The 16,159-nt window shown below is 38.8% G+C and overlaps 1 protein-coding gene across 1 annotated transcript in view; it reads right to left on the bottom strand.

The window, feature by feature from the left end:
• Nucleotides 1–16,159, bottom strand: part of SNX25 (sorting nexin 25) — a 68,595-nt gene that overhangs the window by 12,594 nt on the left and 39,842 nt on the right. The window contains exons 6-10 of the mRNA XM_009070959.1: nucleotides 16,144–16,159; nucleotides 10,071–10,202; nucleotides 8,493–8,768; nucleotides 4,130–4,285; nucleotides 1,874–2,005 (exon numbers count right to left, since the gene is read on the bottom strand). The exon at nucleotides 16,144–16,159 is cut by the window's right edge and continues 148 nt beyond it. Of these exons, the coding sequence (XP_009069207.1) occupies nucleotides 1,874–2,005; nucleotides 4,130–4,285; nucleotides 8,493–8,768; nucleotides 10,071–10,202; nucleotides 16,144–16,159 (712 nt within the window). The remainder of the gene's footprint in view (nucleotides 1–1,873; nucleotides 2,006–4,129; nucleotides 4,286–8,492; nucleotides 8,769–10,070; nucleotides 10,203–16,143) is intronic.

The following is a 16,159-nucleotide window of genomic DNA, read 5'->3' as shown; positions in this document are numbered from 1 at the left end:
AATGCTGAATCACACTGTGACACCTCACTGCACTTCTAATAGTCCTGTCCAAAAAATCATTCAGTTCTTGGAGAACCTGCCTAACCCTCTTCCAGTTCTGATTCGAGGTGTGGCCATACCAGTGCTGAGTACAGGGAGAAATATCCATTACCAAAAGACACCTGTATGTTACACCACTTACACTGGGGTTTTTTAATACATATTTCACACACACAGAGCTAGTTACATAACTCAGAACTATAAAGAGTGAAAGATCTGAGCTAAAAGATTGCAAACAACAATTTGGAAACAGATTTTTTTTCCCCAAGTTTTGAGTAACTCTAGTTTTCTATGCATTATCCATTAACTGATTTAGTAACTCAGTTTAAATGGTCAGTGACTGGCTATTACACTTGTAGCTCAAGTTCTATAGCAAAATTTACTTTTACTAAGCTTTTCTGACAAACACATAGGGCCACCAAGATTTTCTCTAAAATCATGGAGCTATGTGCTGGGATTAGCAACAGCATATTTTGCAGATAGGAAGACAATGTCACCTGCTCATGTCCCCTAAAATAATCAACTGTAGCCATAATCTTCTCAAGCAATTAATTAACATGGATAACTACAACATTAATGTTTTCTCCAGTGTATCCTTTGAAGCACAGTGCTGCAAACAGCACAATTAATGCAACCCTACACTTAATTACCTAATCCAGTACTTCTCAGAAGTTATAGTTAAGGCAGCAAGTAATTAGAAGCCTCTTCTTTAGCCAAACCACCTTCTCCTCTGGTAACAAGGGAGACTATGGGCAGTTTTGCATGATGCCCCTCCTCAGAAGGCTGCCCCTCTGCAGTTTTGCTGCACACAGCATTGCTGGATTTAAAAAACAGGCTTCAAAAGCTACAAAGAACTCTTCCAGACAACTAAAGAGCTCACTGTTCTCAACTGTCATCTGCAAACAGCATTAAACCCAATCCAAACCCAGATGCTTGCACATGAAAAATGTGGTTTTAAAAATGGCACCTTAAGTTTTCAACCTGATGGAGTAAGTCTTTTATCAAGAATTTCTTTAACTCTTGACAGACCTAGCACTAGCTTGCAACAGCTAAAGACATAACCCGATAAACTCAACAGCACATACTTTTTTCCGCCAAGAAAAAGTTACCTCAAGAAAACTTATACTCATTTCAGGGACATTTTCTTAATAACAGAGGAAGGCAAGCCAGTAAAAATCCAATGAATCTTTAATTCTCTGTAGCAATGCTGTCAAAATGATTGCTTATGCACAGTGTGAGCCTACAGGTACTACATAACAAGCATTTACTAAGTTCTTTCATGGCAAGTGTTAATAAAAAGCCAGGACATGGTAGTACTTTTTGTTTCCATTACAATTTTTTACATTAAGATGAATGTTTCTTCAACTTACAGAAAATAAAGCACTTTCTGGGTACTCTAGTCCCTTGAAACTGTACTGCCATTACATATAATAATACAAAACACAAAACGTGTAAGAACTGCATCTTTGTGACATGCAGAGACACAATTACATCCAAGTGTGATAGCATGGTAACATAACAAGAGACAGTTCTCATGAAAAACAGTGCTCTAAGATAGCAAATTACCCAATGTCAAACCCAATTTATATACGTACAGGTAATTTTTATAACTCCATTACCACAGTGTCTGAGGAATAGAAATTTTGTATATGCATCACAGTAGTCGCTGGGAAAACAGTTCAGAAGAGAGTTCAGAAGAGGTTAGGATTCTTTCCCCCAAAAGTAAATTTTAAACAGTGTACACAAAGGGATAAGGAAAGTATCTACACTGTCTTCTGCTTTTGATGCAAGTTTGAACTGACCTAGAAGATAAGAGTCATAAAAAATCCCATACCTCGCCTAAGACAATGAAGGCTTTCCACATGCCAAGATTCTCACACCACCAGTCTGTTCTTGCAATGTGCAGCTGAAGGTCACTGCTCTCTCTCTCCATCAGAGTAATTTCATCCTTCAGCTTGGAAACAATCTGCAGAGGAAATTTTAATGATTACAATTGCTAAGAAAAAGATTGTGCAACATCGTGTGACTGAAGAACCTGGAAATAGATGCCATTTCTAGGAATTTAGCCGTGCTAACAATCACGCAGGAAGTTACCACTTATTTCATTTTAATTTTGAAAAGGCAAGGATTTATCATTGTGGAAAGCACACATGTAAAAAGATGTTCTTGTCAAGTCATAACTCACTGTCATACTCTCATAGAGGAAAAAATAGTGTATCTCACCACATCAGCAAAAATACCCCAAATGTAACCAAACATCCTGCCAGGAGACAGTATGACAGGAAAAGGTGGGAAGTATATATAAGATCTGACATTAGAATCATGGCAAAAAGAAGCTGACACTTTTATTTTTAAATATGATATACCACAGTGAAATGTATCAGTTCTATCACTTGCACCACAACTGGTACATTCTAGAGAGCATGTCTAGAGACATTCTGTCTTGTTCAGAATTTTTATCTCATGCCAGATGTGAAATAATATCCACACGATAGCTATGGAACAACCTTCTAGCAGATACCTAACTTTCAGAATAATTGTGTATTTTATTTTATTAATTACCAACATAGACACTGCCCTGCAGTTACCTTACATCGACTCCAGTGGCATCCAGGAACATTCAATAAATGCCAAAGAACTGGTAAGGTTTCATTATAAGTAAACAGCTGCTGCATTTACAGACCAAATACTGAGACTTCACAATGATACTGGATCCATTTTACTATTCTGTTTCAAAGACTCATGTATTTTCAAAAACAAAGAATATTTTAGAAACAAAAACATACAGGAAAAACTCCATTACTTTAGTAGGGGTACAATCCCCATCTCCCCAAGAGTTTAAGTATAGAAAGAATATAGCTATCATGTTTCAAGAATGCAAAGGGAAGATAGAAGTGAATGGAACAATATATAAAGGTTTAGTTATACAGAATCATAGAATGGCTTGAGTAGGAAGGGAAACACCCCAGAATAGCTGCAAATGCATTTTCAGTTCTCTGCAGTAACCTCTGGCAGAAGGGACATGTGGAAGGGACAAAGAGAATGAAGCTAGCCAAGGTGCCCTCAAACACTAGTGTCCACATGTTTCTCTTAGAGATAGCTATGCCAGGAGCTGGGGCAGCAGAGAATGAGCAGGGTGTCAACTTCTATTCAGCACCTTAGCATTCACCCTGAGTGAAGGAACAAATGTATGAAGAGCCCAGGTCCTGAGCAATGACTAATGCCCACATTACATTTCTGTCATCCCTAGCAGGAGGTCACTTTATGGAGATGCCTTGACTATTTGTTTGTCTCACTGACTGACTACCATTTGCAACCAATCTCATTACATCTGACAAGCTTGGCCCAGCTGCATCTGAACAGTCCTGTAATATCTTCCTGAGCAGCAATGCAAACAAGTTGGCCTAAGCCATATGCAAATCACTTGCTTCTTCTGGAATATGTTCTCAAGATTGCTTAACTGTTTCACTTTGCAGAGGGAGATTTTTTCCTTTGCTTGTTTTTAACTTCAGCTGGAGAGAGCTGACGTTTCATATCCCTCAGGATTTTTAGTCTGATGACAGTGCACTTTCTCCTAGCTCCTAATAAAGGAAATCAGTCACTTTTATAGGTTTGGAGGCCTTTTCTCTCCTTTATTGGCACAAGTCGGTGACAGCTGCAGAACAAGGAGCTGTACTGCGCTGTTTCACAGCAGCAGAGGGCGCAGGAGTTGACAGCTGCAAGGACAGTCTCCCACCGGGAATGACAGCGACACGGCAGGGCGGGGAGGCAAGGAAGAAATCTTACTTGGTAGGGAAGAAATGTTATTTCCCACGGACAATGCAGCAAGACCACTGGGAGAGTGGTCGCTATTCTATGGCAAACAAAGCAAATTAAGTAATATTTTCAATTTTAGTTACAATAGATTGCTAAAAATGAAAAAAATAAAAAAATCAACGATTGAAACTAAGCTCTGATTTCACTTTCTATTTAACAAGTTGAATGAAATAGCAGTCTGACCTGTCCAAAAAAAGCCTTAGACAACTGGGTATTACATAAACATACACATAATATATTAAAAAAAACAACTGAAGACATTAAAGGTACTTACCTTTTTGTCAGGTTTTGGTGAATTACATAGGGAATTTAGAGCCTGTTTCTTATACTCAAGCTTGTCATTTAGCTGGCGAAGTTTATTTACAGCATAACTGGCCTGTTCGTTAATTCTTGTGCTGCACTCTTCAGTAACTTCTTCACAACCTTGGCTCTAGGAATAGAGAATGAGAGTAACAGCATCATTAATATGAAAAGAGACAGTTAATCACAGCATGACAGAATGGCTCATGCTAGAAGGGACCTTAAAGCTTGCCTAGTTACAATTCCCCTGCCATGAGCAGGGAACTTTCCACTAGACCAGGTTGCTCAAAGCCCCATCCAACCTGCCTTTGAACACCTCCAGGGATGGGTTATTGTTTGCTACATAAGCATTTTATGTGTAAGAACACTTCTTTATATAGATGAAAATGTAAGTAAAACAGATATTCCAACCATCAGATCCAACATGAAACATTAGTTTCTTATAACAGACAAAGCCTCATTACCATTTCTACTACAGCTCTTTGGCAACCTGTGCTAACTCTTGCAAAATTACCTTGAAGCTAAGGCTTTATTGCAAATGAGCGGCAGAATTAAAGTTTATTTTAAAAGCAACAATAGCTTAGTAGTCAAGATCAATATTCAGAGCCAGATAGAAAAGCAAATACTTATCTCTGAGCTGAAAGATAACAAGATGGGCAGTGGGGAACAAAACCAAAACAACCTTCACAGTTCTAAAACAGTCCTGCCTCCCACAAACCTTCACAAAACAGATCTGTCATCCCGCAGAACAATCTAAACCAAGTCCTTTCACTTCATAAACAGATTTTAGTGCTGTTTTTAGAAGTGTTAATAAAAATGTGCTAAAAGCACATATGCCTTACTCATACATCATTTTCTTACATTCATTCAGACAAACCAGTAGCTTTTTCCATCTTGTGTACTACAGGCATGCAAAAAACCAGAAAACTTCACACCTTTCACTGACGTTCTCTAACATCTTTTGGCATTTGCCTCAGCCTCCCCTTTCTTACTGTACTTTCCCAATTAGGCATGAAGACCTTGAGATCCAGCAAACACAGCACTCACCTTTTACTGTTGCCATGTTCCAAGATCTTTGAGGTCTGTTTGTGACTGCATGTGTCTAAATTTATCTGTGGGAAGCTGAGTCTAACCTCCTGAATGGGAGTTCCATGTTATTAAATGATATTCCCACTACGCTGTATCTTTATATAATTAACAAGAAGCTGACAGAAGGCTCATACTCTACTAAATTCTGTGAGTTTTAGAGAAGACATTCCTACTGTGAGTTCCACAGCATTTTACATCTTAGTGAAGAAAGTCTGAGAAGAGATACAGTACCGAGAATAATTAATCTTCTTAGTGTGATTCTCATAAGAGAGGGTAACATAACACAGAAGTCAGGAGTCCTAGACTAAGAAAACCATGCCCTTTTCCCACTCTGCATTTGCCTACCATGTGGCTGAATAAAAAAAATATGATAAAAATCAGCCCTATGCCTGTCCTTTCTTCTGTCTATTCTGCATGGACTGTAAACTCCTCAGGTCAGAGATTGTCTCCAAGCATGTGTACAGACATCAGCTCACAGAAACCTCTTGTCACCTCCTGGCACTACAATAATACACGTAATAATAATTGCCAATACTGCATGTTAATCAAAATAATAGGGAACAGAGCCATAAAAAAACCCCCTTATACTTGTCGGGAAGCAGAGAAGTAAAAAAGGAATCAAAAATGCTATTTTCAACACTGAAGAATTAAAAGACTTTACATATGAAGTTTAGTGCTAGCAGTCAAAGAACTGCAATTAATTACAAATCAGCGAGGCTCTGCTCCCAGAGGCAAGTTATGTGATTTCTCCCTCATTAACTTTTCAGATACTTAAAGCAAAAACCACTGCTGAATCACTAGATTTGTCACCAAAATGCTATATACACATGATAACAAATTACCTGTATTCAAATTATCAACTAAACAACCAATACACCCAAAGCTGAGATCATAATGGATTGTGCTATTTTCCCCTGATTGCTAAACTGATAATGGCTTCCATTTCTGTGAGTGACAGAGAACATGGACTTTGGGCTTATTTTAGCAATCTGACACTTAGCACTGATGCAACCACCAGACCCTCTTTCCTCAAAGTGCAGAATGCAAGCACTGCTTGTTTCTGTACTTCTATTTGTGACCTTTTTTAAGGCTTCTCCAGGAAACCAAAAGTGGTAACTGACTGGAAAGCACAAGAGCGAGCTTGTTCCACCTCCAGCACATCCAGCAGAGTCTGGCCTTGTCCTGATTCCTATCTTGTGACTTGATTTTCTCACGTTTAATCGGGGCTCATCCTTTTGTCCTCCCCTCCATGAAGGCACTAGATGCCTTTTTACCTATCCAGCTTCATAGTGAAGTTTACAGAAAATTACCACAGGTAACTCCCATAGTGCCCCCCAGGAAGTAAGGATATAAACCTCCAAAAGCCCAAACTCAACCAAAACCAGTTAGCATTTGCTAACAATATGTATCCCTCCAGAAACATTGGATTTCTGAGTTGTTGTTTTCCTACATGGGAAGACAAAAAAACCCATAAACCTATTAGCCAGTATTGCATTTTTACCAGCATTTGAAAGACCATTGGAAACTTCAGAAAGAACTTCAGAAAGAACTTCTTATAATTTGTTTTCACCTCGAAGACCCTGAATCATGGCACAGCACCATTAGGACTGCTCTATTCAAGAGATACTCTACCAGTATATAGAACTTGTACTTAAATTGTACAATGGACAACCGAAAAAAGACACTCTTAATCCTATAAGCAGACTTGGCAATATATTAATTTTTAAGGTTTCAGGGCAGACAAAGACTTCAAATCTGGCACATACATATCCAAGGACTCAGAGGAAGGACAGAAGCTGATGCCAAAAATCTAATTTTTTTGGCAGCTGTAGCAGCTCTTATCTGACAGAGTACAACTAGTCCTAAAGTATCATGTCAGTTTTCTTAGAGAATTGGTTATCTGTGTTAGACTGAATAAAGCATATGAACAGATTAAAAAGCACATTTAATGCCTCAGAAAGTTCTAGACAAAACTGGTATGAGTTGTTTCTCAAAGTCTCGATGATTACAAGAATAGGAAAAGAACACAGGAAAAACAAACAATGAAAAGATTCCACAAGCTCTAAAAGTTCTTCTCGCAAACAATTTCATAGAATCACAGAATTTTAGGGATTGGAATGGACATTACAGATCATCTAGTCCCAACTCCCTGCCATGGGCAGGTACACCTCCCACTAGACCAGGTTGCTCAAGGCCTCATCCAGCCTGGCTCTGAACGCTGCCAGGGTTGGGGCAATTTACTTAGAAGAGTTAATCTGCAGATTTGCTGATATGCAGACTACAGAGACTGTAATAGCCCACCTACATAAATGAAAGCCATACTTAAGCAGTAAATACAAATGCCTTAGGTTCTGGAAAAATTGTTTCTAAATGGCAAAATGTAGATCAGCACCCCTGGATTCTGATTATTTGCTTATTTAGATCCAATTTTAGACAAACTTACATTTCATTGTGTTCTGAGCAAGTTTACTTGTGAAACTAAGATATCCATGCTGATCTGAAGTGGCATCCTGACTGAAAGACTCACTCACGAGCCTGAGATGTGCTCTTGTCAAAATGTTCTTAGATAAACACAACACAAGTTCTCCTGATATGACAGACTTAGACAACCCTAAAGAAAAACCTGCCCCAAGGGAGTTGCCATTGGGTTGTGGCTTATGACATTTTCAATGCTCTGTTTTAGTATTTAAGAGTTCTAGTGCTATTTTAATCAGCTTTGCCGCCTTCCAACATGGCCTATTAATTTATTCAATTAATTAATTCAAACCCACTAAGATTATATTTTTCATTAGTTTTTTTTCCTCTTTTGTGTAACATTTAGTACCTAGGAAATATATGGGAGGCAGGGACAGACAATGTCTAGGCAAGAAACCTGCTGATGTTTCAGTGAGATTTTCTTCACCGAAAAGCAGAGCATCTGAGCTTGTATCAAGTAAGTTTTGCATTCTCTGTTACTAAGGAGTATAACAAAATATGTGAAATACATAAGGCCTGGAAATCTGAAATATCTGCTTTAACTAATTTAAAGTTTAAATAATTAGCCATTTTGTACCATTTTGTTCCAAAGAGCTTGCAAGCATACCAGGGTTATCAGATGAAACTACAAAAGTGATGATATTTACAAATATATCAGAAAAAAGGATGAGTAATCCAAAGCTCAAGGACAGAAGACACTACTAGATGCTTTACTCAGGATCATCTTCAGATTACCTTAAATAACAGTGAAAGAAATTGTCTGTGTGACTCACCACTTCATCTTTGTCCTCAGGAGTTAGCTGTGCAGAACTTCTTTCTTCTTCCTTCTTGACTGATCTCTCGTATAAATCACTGACAATGAATGAGGGGTAGTATCTGTCCTTTAGAGTTTCGTAAACATCTGCCTGAATTCTGTAGAATACTTCAATGCCTTTATTACCCACAAGGCTTTGCTGTATTTCTTTATAAAGGGATTTTTCCACAGGTATTTCTCTGCTTTCCACAAAATAATTCTGATAAATTTCACTCACCAGTTGAGGTATTTCAGCCTAGGAAGTCAAGAGGGAGAGGGAGAAAGAAACAAAAAATGTTAAAAATACCAGGATGACTCACGATCCAAGTGAATAATCTGAAGGATAATCAAGCCAATTTGCCATCCAGATGTATGAGAACACATCTGTGAACCTCTTACTGACATCAAGCATTCTGACTGCCTGTGCACCTATGCTAAGCCATTTTACAAGCTAAGTATTAACAGCTGTCGTGAAGAAACAGCTGTACTCTCAAATTGCCATAGCTTCCACACACACTGCTTTTAAAAGTATGCTCCAAAAGCTGGTATTAAAAACAACAAAAATGCTAGAGCAACGTTGTGATCACTACTTTAAGTCCAGACTGTAGAGCTCAGCTGTATCAGCTTTCCTGTCTTCAGCTGGATAGGATCAAGTCACTTTACACATGACTATAACGAACTTGTGAAGGGAAAAGACAAAAAAAAAAAAAAGAAATAGAAAAAAGAAAAGCACAACTGAAGAGACATTTATCAGTGCAGGAGGCTGGGTATTTTCACTGAGCACAGAACAGTACACAGGACTGAACTTTGCATTAATGAACAGGAGAGAGAGGAAGTAATGCAGCACAGCCCATGATCAGCTCTCTAAATTATCATCTCCCTGAACTGACCTGAATTAAAAAGGCTTTATCCCTGAAACAATGATATCACTTTAAAGTGATATTTCCTATCCTTGTTTCAGGGTTCCTATTCCTACTTTCTTTTACCACAAATTCCAATAGAGCATTGTTTCTTCCTTCTAGCAGGAGTGTGGATTTCCTGAAGAAAATTAGCCACATGTACGGCAACAGAATAGGGAGAGGAAGGAGCCTTTTAAAGCAAAATATCTCTTCCAAAAGGATTATACACATATATACACACATATCGAATGGGTTACCTGTAATTGGCAAGATGAGAAGCTTATGTACAGACTATCCAACAGTAATGTACATGTAAGTTTCACATGAGCTAATACAACTAAAGCCAACACACTACTGCGAGTTTTATCTCTGATGGAGGGGGAAATAATTCTACTACTTTGCATATCAAGTATCCCTTTTACAGGATGTTGCTAGACAAAACAAGAGTAAATCATCATCATTACAGCCCACAAATTAATTGCAATATTACCCTCAAATATTGACATGAAGTAGTTAAAAAACTCCAAATTGCTTAGCACCCATCCTATGCTATTGATATTTGAAAAATACAAAGACATTTCTTAACATCAAGATCACAATAAGCAGAGATTGCTGCTAATGTACAAGTCACATGGGCTTGGGCTTGCAATGTTTTCCACCTTGTTAGCGTTCTTCAGGTTCTCCACAGACTCCCAAAGACCGATCAAAGCCATCTTGTCCATCCTTTCCATGTAGATTCGGAAGTGCTCTCTGTATGAAGGATTGGCCAAAATTTCTTCAAACTGAAGAATCTGAAGAAGGGAGAACTAAGAATAAAAACTGGGAAAATGCCTTATTATATTCTCTTATGGGGAAAATCTTTTCACTTGATGTGCCCACAGAGCACTGTGCATCCCACAAACGTGTACTAGATTCAACTACGCAGACCTTCTACAGTTAGAGTTTTGCTGCATCAAAAAAACCTAACCAAAACCAGAGTTTCAAGCACTTAAGACTATAAATGCATCTATGATTCTATCAGATAGTAAATATATCCACATCTTTCTAAGAGCCAAGACTACATTTCAAAGGACTAAGACGGCATTTCAAGTCACTCGTGAAATGCTATTGTCAAAAATCTAACTTCCAATATTCCTTCAAAGCAGAGGAGCCAAGCTGATCTGTTCTTTACTAGATTCAAACAAAGAGTAACACCAGCAGTTTCCATACCACAGGCCACAGAGCTTTGGGATGTATCTCAATTATTCCCAGGGACACAGAGAAATATGGAATACCTTGGCAGCTAGGGCATTTGGTGGCCAGTTCCTATTAACTGTTATTGAAAAACATCTATCAGAAATGCAGCCAGGAAAGAGTATGGTCTGTAATATAATGCTCAGGATCTTTCCTGAGAAGAGAGAGGATGGTGTACGTCAGGCAGAAAAGAAAGTGAAACATAGACTTCCCACACCCAAGCAGATGCTGCAGCCATTAAGATGTTGAATTAAAAAGCCATTATTGCTTCCTCATCCTCTACTATTTTTGTGAATCCAAGCCTTTTCTTTGAGATGAGACCTGAAAACAAAACGCCTCCCTGACAAAATGAACAGAACTTCCCATGCTGAACAAAATGAACTTTGTATTTTGTTTGAAAAATACACATACACAATTACTGGCACAAGTCTCTTCTTTAAAGTGGTTCTTTAAAAACTGCACTCACTTATGTTCCATCTGAAACAGCTCCCCCAGATTTGGGGGAGAGTTTAAGTAAATTGGTTTGTCTCAGCTGAAACGCTCATTTTCATTTTCAAAGATCCCCTGTGACAGTCATGTGGCATTCCTCCCTTTATACTTTACCCTACCAATATTTTCTGCACATTACTTGCTCTTAGCTTCAGAGCTATTTACATATATGAACATCTGCCTTTCAGAGCTCTCTAATCCTCACTGAACAGCAGAGAGTGCCTTGCTGAAGCTAGGCTTAACATGGAAACGGTGATCAGGCTGTCAAAGGAACAACAGACACAGCAATTCCAAGGCCAGGCTGTGTTTTAGCCTCACTGCTGTGCATCATCACATTTTCTAGTCAATCATTATACCAAGGACAGTGATTTAAAATCCAAGTGGAAGAGGGTCTTCCAGCCTCTTGAACAGTTGTCTTCACCATTTCGGGGTCTGTCAGCTATGAAAATGATAGCAGAGGTAATAAATCACAGCATGGAGCATGTGCTGTCACTTCTTGAACAAGAGGTCGCCTCTATAATCCAAAGCATCCCCGCCCAGGCTGCCAGCAAGGGAGGCAACTAAGAAACATCCCCTCCCCAAAGTAACTGTGGGAAGTGCTGCTGCAGGGAACAGGGCAATTGCAAGCATCTCTCTTGCCTAATAAAGGGCCCACTGCACCAGTGCCCTATGGTAATGGAAGCAGAGGTGCCTAATAATGGCATTACACAAATCTCCTGACAGTTACCTTGCAAACTGAAACAATTTAAGAAAGAAATTAATGGGCAGAATAGGTTTTTTTAAATTCTCTTGCAGAAATGAGACCTCATAAATGTTTTCCACTTTTTCTTAAAGGCTGAACTATTCTGGAACTATTAAATACGTTACAAATGCTGTACTAAAAACATTATATTAAAGCTTCAATGACAACAACAATAGACACAAGAGGTTTTTAGGTTTGAGGTGGAAAGTTGTCATAAAATGCCTACAATCCAGGCACTATTCTGTGAAGGATCCTTCCTCTTCTGATTTAAGGAAAAGAGGTTCTGCAGTAATTTGTAATCCTCAGAAAAAGATCATTTTATGATTCAGCATCACCACAGATTAGAGTACAAAGCTCTAAGCTATGTTGGCACATACGCAAGCACTAGGGCATGTGCACACCCTCAAATCTAATATCCAGTTAGAAGATATAATCTTAGAATTATCAACCTCAACAGCAACCCTTCAAACCCTTTTAACTCAAGAGCATCTTCCGGGTTTGGAAAACCCAGCAGCTTTACTGTTGCCACATCGATTCCCTGCTCCAACAGGAAAGCAACTAATACACCACAGCCAGTCACAGCTCTGCCTAAGACTAGGAAGGGGTTAGATTTTTTACTTTTTCCCCAAGTGGGGTGCTTTAACCAGCATCCCTAAGCATATGCACACAGAAGAGCCTTGTTCCTGGCCCTACAAAGCAGAGTCCTGTCAAGTCCCTAAAGACAGTCAAAACCTCTCTATGGAGAGGAACATAAAACAACTAGTTAGTTTGGAAGGGTCTGCATAGGCACCAGACATGGAATAGATGCACTATAATATGTGTCTTTCCAACACACCAGGTTCCCATTCACTACAACCACACAGACCTATCATGAATACCCACAATAAAGCTGGTAACAGCACTGCAGATCACGGTTAGGATGAAAAGAATTTCAGTCACCAGGGAAGGTTTTCTGCTGGGATGATAGCACACAGACTGCAAGACTTCTGGGTGATGGTTCTGTTTCGGGGCTTTTTAGTTCGGTTTTGGTTTTTTTTGCAGAAAACAGGAATAGGCAAAATTGGAAAAATACACATCTTTGCAAGCCTAATTTTTAAAATCATTAACTAATGCTTTGTCTGCATACTAAAATTAAAGCACACATTCATCCCGTCATGTTTTAAAAAGAGGCAAGTTATCAGAAGACTGTCTTTGTCATATATAGCAGTAGCTGAACTGAACACAATGATTAGTTACCTAACAGGAAGTATATACTATGTAAGGTACCTGGCTATTTTACAGCACATATATGAACGTAAAAATCCCTGCCTTGAGACTCACATGTCCATGAACATACTTCTGTTATATGACACCTGATCTTCAGGCAATAGGGGAACAACAGTTGAAGCTCATTCTCTTTATAGCCCCACATTCTGTACCATGAAGTATCCTGATATAACATGATCTTACAACCTGAAGCTTGGAAACCAGTGAATATCTGCTAAGTCACCAGTTAAATCGACATCTGTTCACAGATACAGTGGAAGGCAGGTCTTCTGCAGGAGTTTGAACATAGTCCTCATCAGCTGGATTATGAACACAAACTGGTTCCACCTCAAATTACACTCAGGTAGTTTCCTTACTGTTTAACAGCTAGTCAAGGATCAGATGCCCAGATCTCCTCCTACCACCCCTGATTGACAAAACAGCTCCACTAAGATGCTGTGACTCCACATGTCAGTTCTCACAGACATGTTGGTATGGTTGTTGTGCTGAAAACAGCAGCAAAAAACTATAGTTTGCTGAATAAACACAGACAACAAGAGCTCAATTAATTACTGCAGTACTGTGCAGGTACAGTTTCTAAGAAAAAGGACTAAACCTGCACTGACCGTTAAATAGATTAGAAGACATGATTTATATATTACACTAATTCAAACTGCATTTCCCCTGAAAACAAATCTAACATCATGGGCAGAGTATAAATCAGTATCAGAGCTAATGACAGAATTCAGATTCAGAGAGCAGCTGCAGTTTGTTTGTTTATAAGCATTCGATTATAATTCACATATTCAGGATTTCCCTAGAGAACCTGGATTCAGGATAATGAGGTGAGTGAAACATACAAAGTCAAATGCATAAAAGTCACAAGACTGCATAATCAAACAGGAAACTGACACTTTTATAAATATCTTTTGCTGAGAAAGGAAGTAAGATACATATATATCAAAACTTGTAATTTTTGTTCCTTATATCTCTAAGAGAACACTGACAGCTCCAAATAATCCACCTCTACATTTAAGTCCATAATCAGGACATGCATAAAAGACTCCTTAGCTGCGATGCTATTACTCTCCTCCTACTGCAGGGAAGCTTTCTGCAGGATGCATAAGTGAAACCAAAATAAAAGTTTAGTTCACTAGTCAATTCTTTGTTCAACTAGTACCAAAATTCTCCAGTTAGTGTATTCAAGTTTCTGTACTACAATTAGGTAGTAAATAAAAACACCATCAGTAAATGCCCATTTCTGACCTTTTTCACTTAACAGAAAAACTGGCATAGCCAGAATCTAAGGAGAAATTATGAGCCACCAGCAGCAATGTACTAACATTAGCTTATCTACTAAATCCCAAACACCTTTCCCTTTTGCTTAGAAAAAAGTCTGAGTCTCCATACAGGATGGGTGAGCATCCAAAATAACACTGGCTGCCTTGAAATCAGAGCTCAGACTGCAGCTACCACAGTGCTGGAAGAGGATAGAAGAAGCCACATTAAAAAGAGAGACCTCTTTCTCAGCTAAGCTCTGGGCATTTTCCTGTGCTCAGAAGGGGACAGCACGGCCTCATTTCTCATCCAGCCTCCCTCAGCTTCTTTAGTGGCAACCAAGAGTTGGAGACAACAGAAGAGAAGCAACTTTCTTATTTTCTTTACTGACATAGCTGTGGAGGGGTTCTAGGGCTTCATCACAGAAACACACTAAAAGCTTAGAAGCAGCGCTGACTCAGATCCCATTGTTACTACGACCACTACAACAAAAGCCTGAGCAAGGAATCTTTATTCCTATTATAGTACCATTAACTCAATATGGAGTTGCTCATTGGTATATATGCAAGATATAACCCCAGGTCAGCAACTCCCACAAAAAACATCCATTAGTTTATGAAACATGCAATATAAACTTCAGGAATTTCTTTGATTTTAATGACAATATTATATTTTATTATATTTCTGAGCAATCCCTGACCCTATCCAGTGCAACTTCACTACCTGACCCCATTCCTGAACAATCTTATGTCACCATGTATCTATCCAGTAAAGTCCATAACATCTCAGCAGGCACCAAAAGTTGCATCAGTGGCTCATGCAGTGCTGCCACATGCTCCCTTCTTTCCTTTTCTCCTTGGCACCTCTTGCTACACCCAACTTCAGGAAGGAGATCAGGACTATCTTGGCACAATCTGAAATCATGCTATACAGACAAGTGGGGAGTGGTTCTGTTTCAGACCTCACTCAAGAAAAACAAAACAGAAGTAGTTAAGAACTATTTCTCCATCATGTTACTTTTTCTGTGCTGCTAAGTTACAATTATTATCAGGACATAAGGAAAATTAAAGATCCCCGTATGAAGAGAGAAGTTATCTTCTACCTACGGAGAAAACCAAAATCTTCTTTCAAAAGCTGCTGTGCTTTTCCCAAAAGGGACACACCATGAAATCACTAAAATTCTTAAGGTTTTGCAAAGCTAAGTAGCCATGATTTAATTTTTGTAGATGCTGGCTAATACAATTGTAGTTTTTTCTAATTCCAGACTACAGTGATGTCAAAAAGCAGCATTCAGTCAGCAGATTTACCACAACAACTGCCCTGACCATTGCCTTCGTGTTTGCTTTTGAATAACTCAGTATTTGCAAAACCCACAGGTATTTCCTGAAGTAAATATAACAAGGGCCAAAGAAATATTGCACACATGTTGGCAATCCTTCATTTGAGAGCAAGCTGCTACTTTCAGAAAAGCTGTCCTTATTAGCTCCCTGCATGCAGTATGCCTGAAAAATCACACATGCTTATGAGCCTCTCGATCCTTCATGAAGTTTCACATTTAGCAACACTCCAAGCTGAGCGATTGATATGTCTTCGAGTACTTCAGTAATCTTTTCCCAAGATAAACATACTATGCAGCAATTAATTTGTACTTGACTCTTGGGGGAAGGGAGGGATTAACAATAGCAAGACTAATATGATGCAGTGCTAACACATTTAGAATGACCTTCAGACAATGCAATTTATACCTTCTGACTCTGAGGG

Source organism: Acanthisitta chloris, unplaced genomic scaffold, assembly GCF_000695815.1.
Source record: "Acanthisitta chloris isolate BGI_N310 unplaced genomic scaffold, ASM69581v1 scaffold13313, whole genome shotgun sequence".
NCBI classification, from domain to species: Eukaryota; Metazoa; Chordata; class Aves; order Passeriformes; family Acanthisittidae; genus Acanthisitta; species Acanthisitta chloris.
The sequence above is the reverse complement of the archived record's forward strand: the minus strand, read 5'-3'. Positions and strand labels throughout refer to the sequence as shown.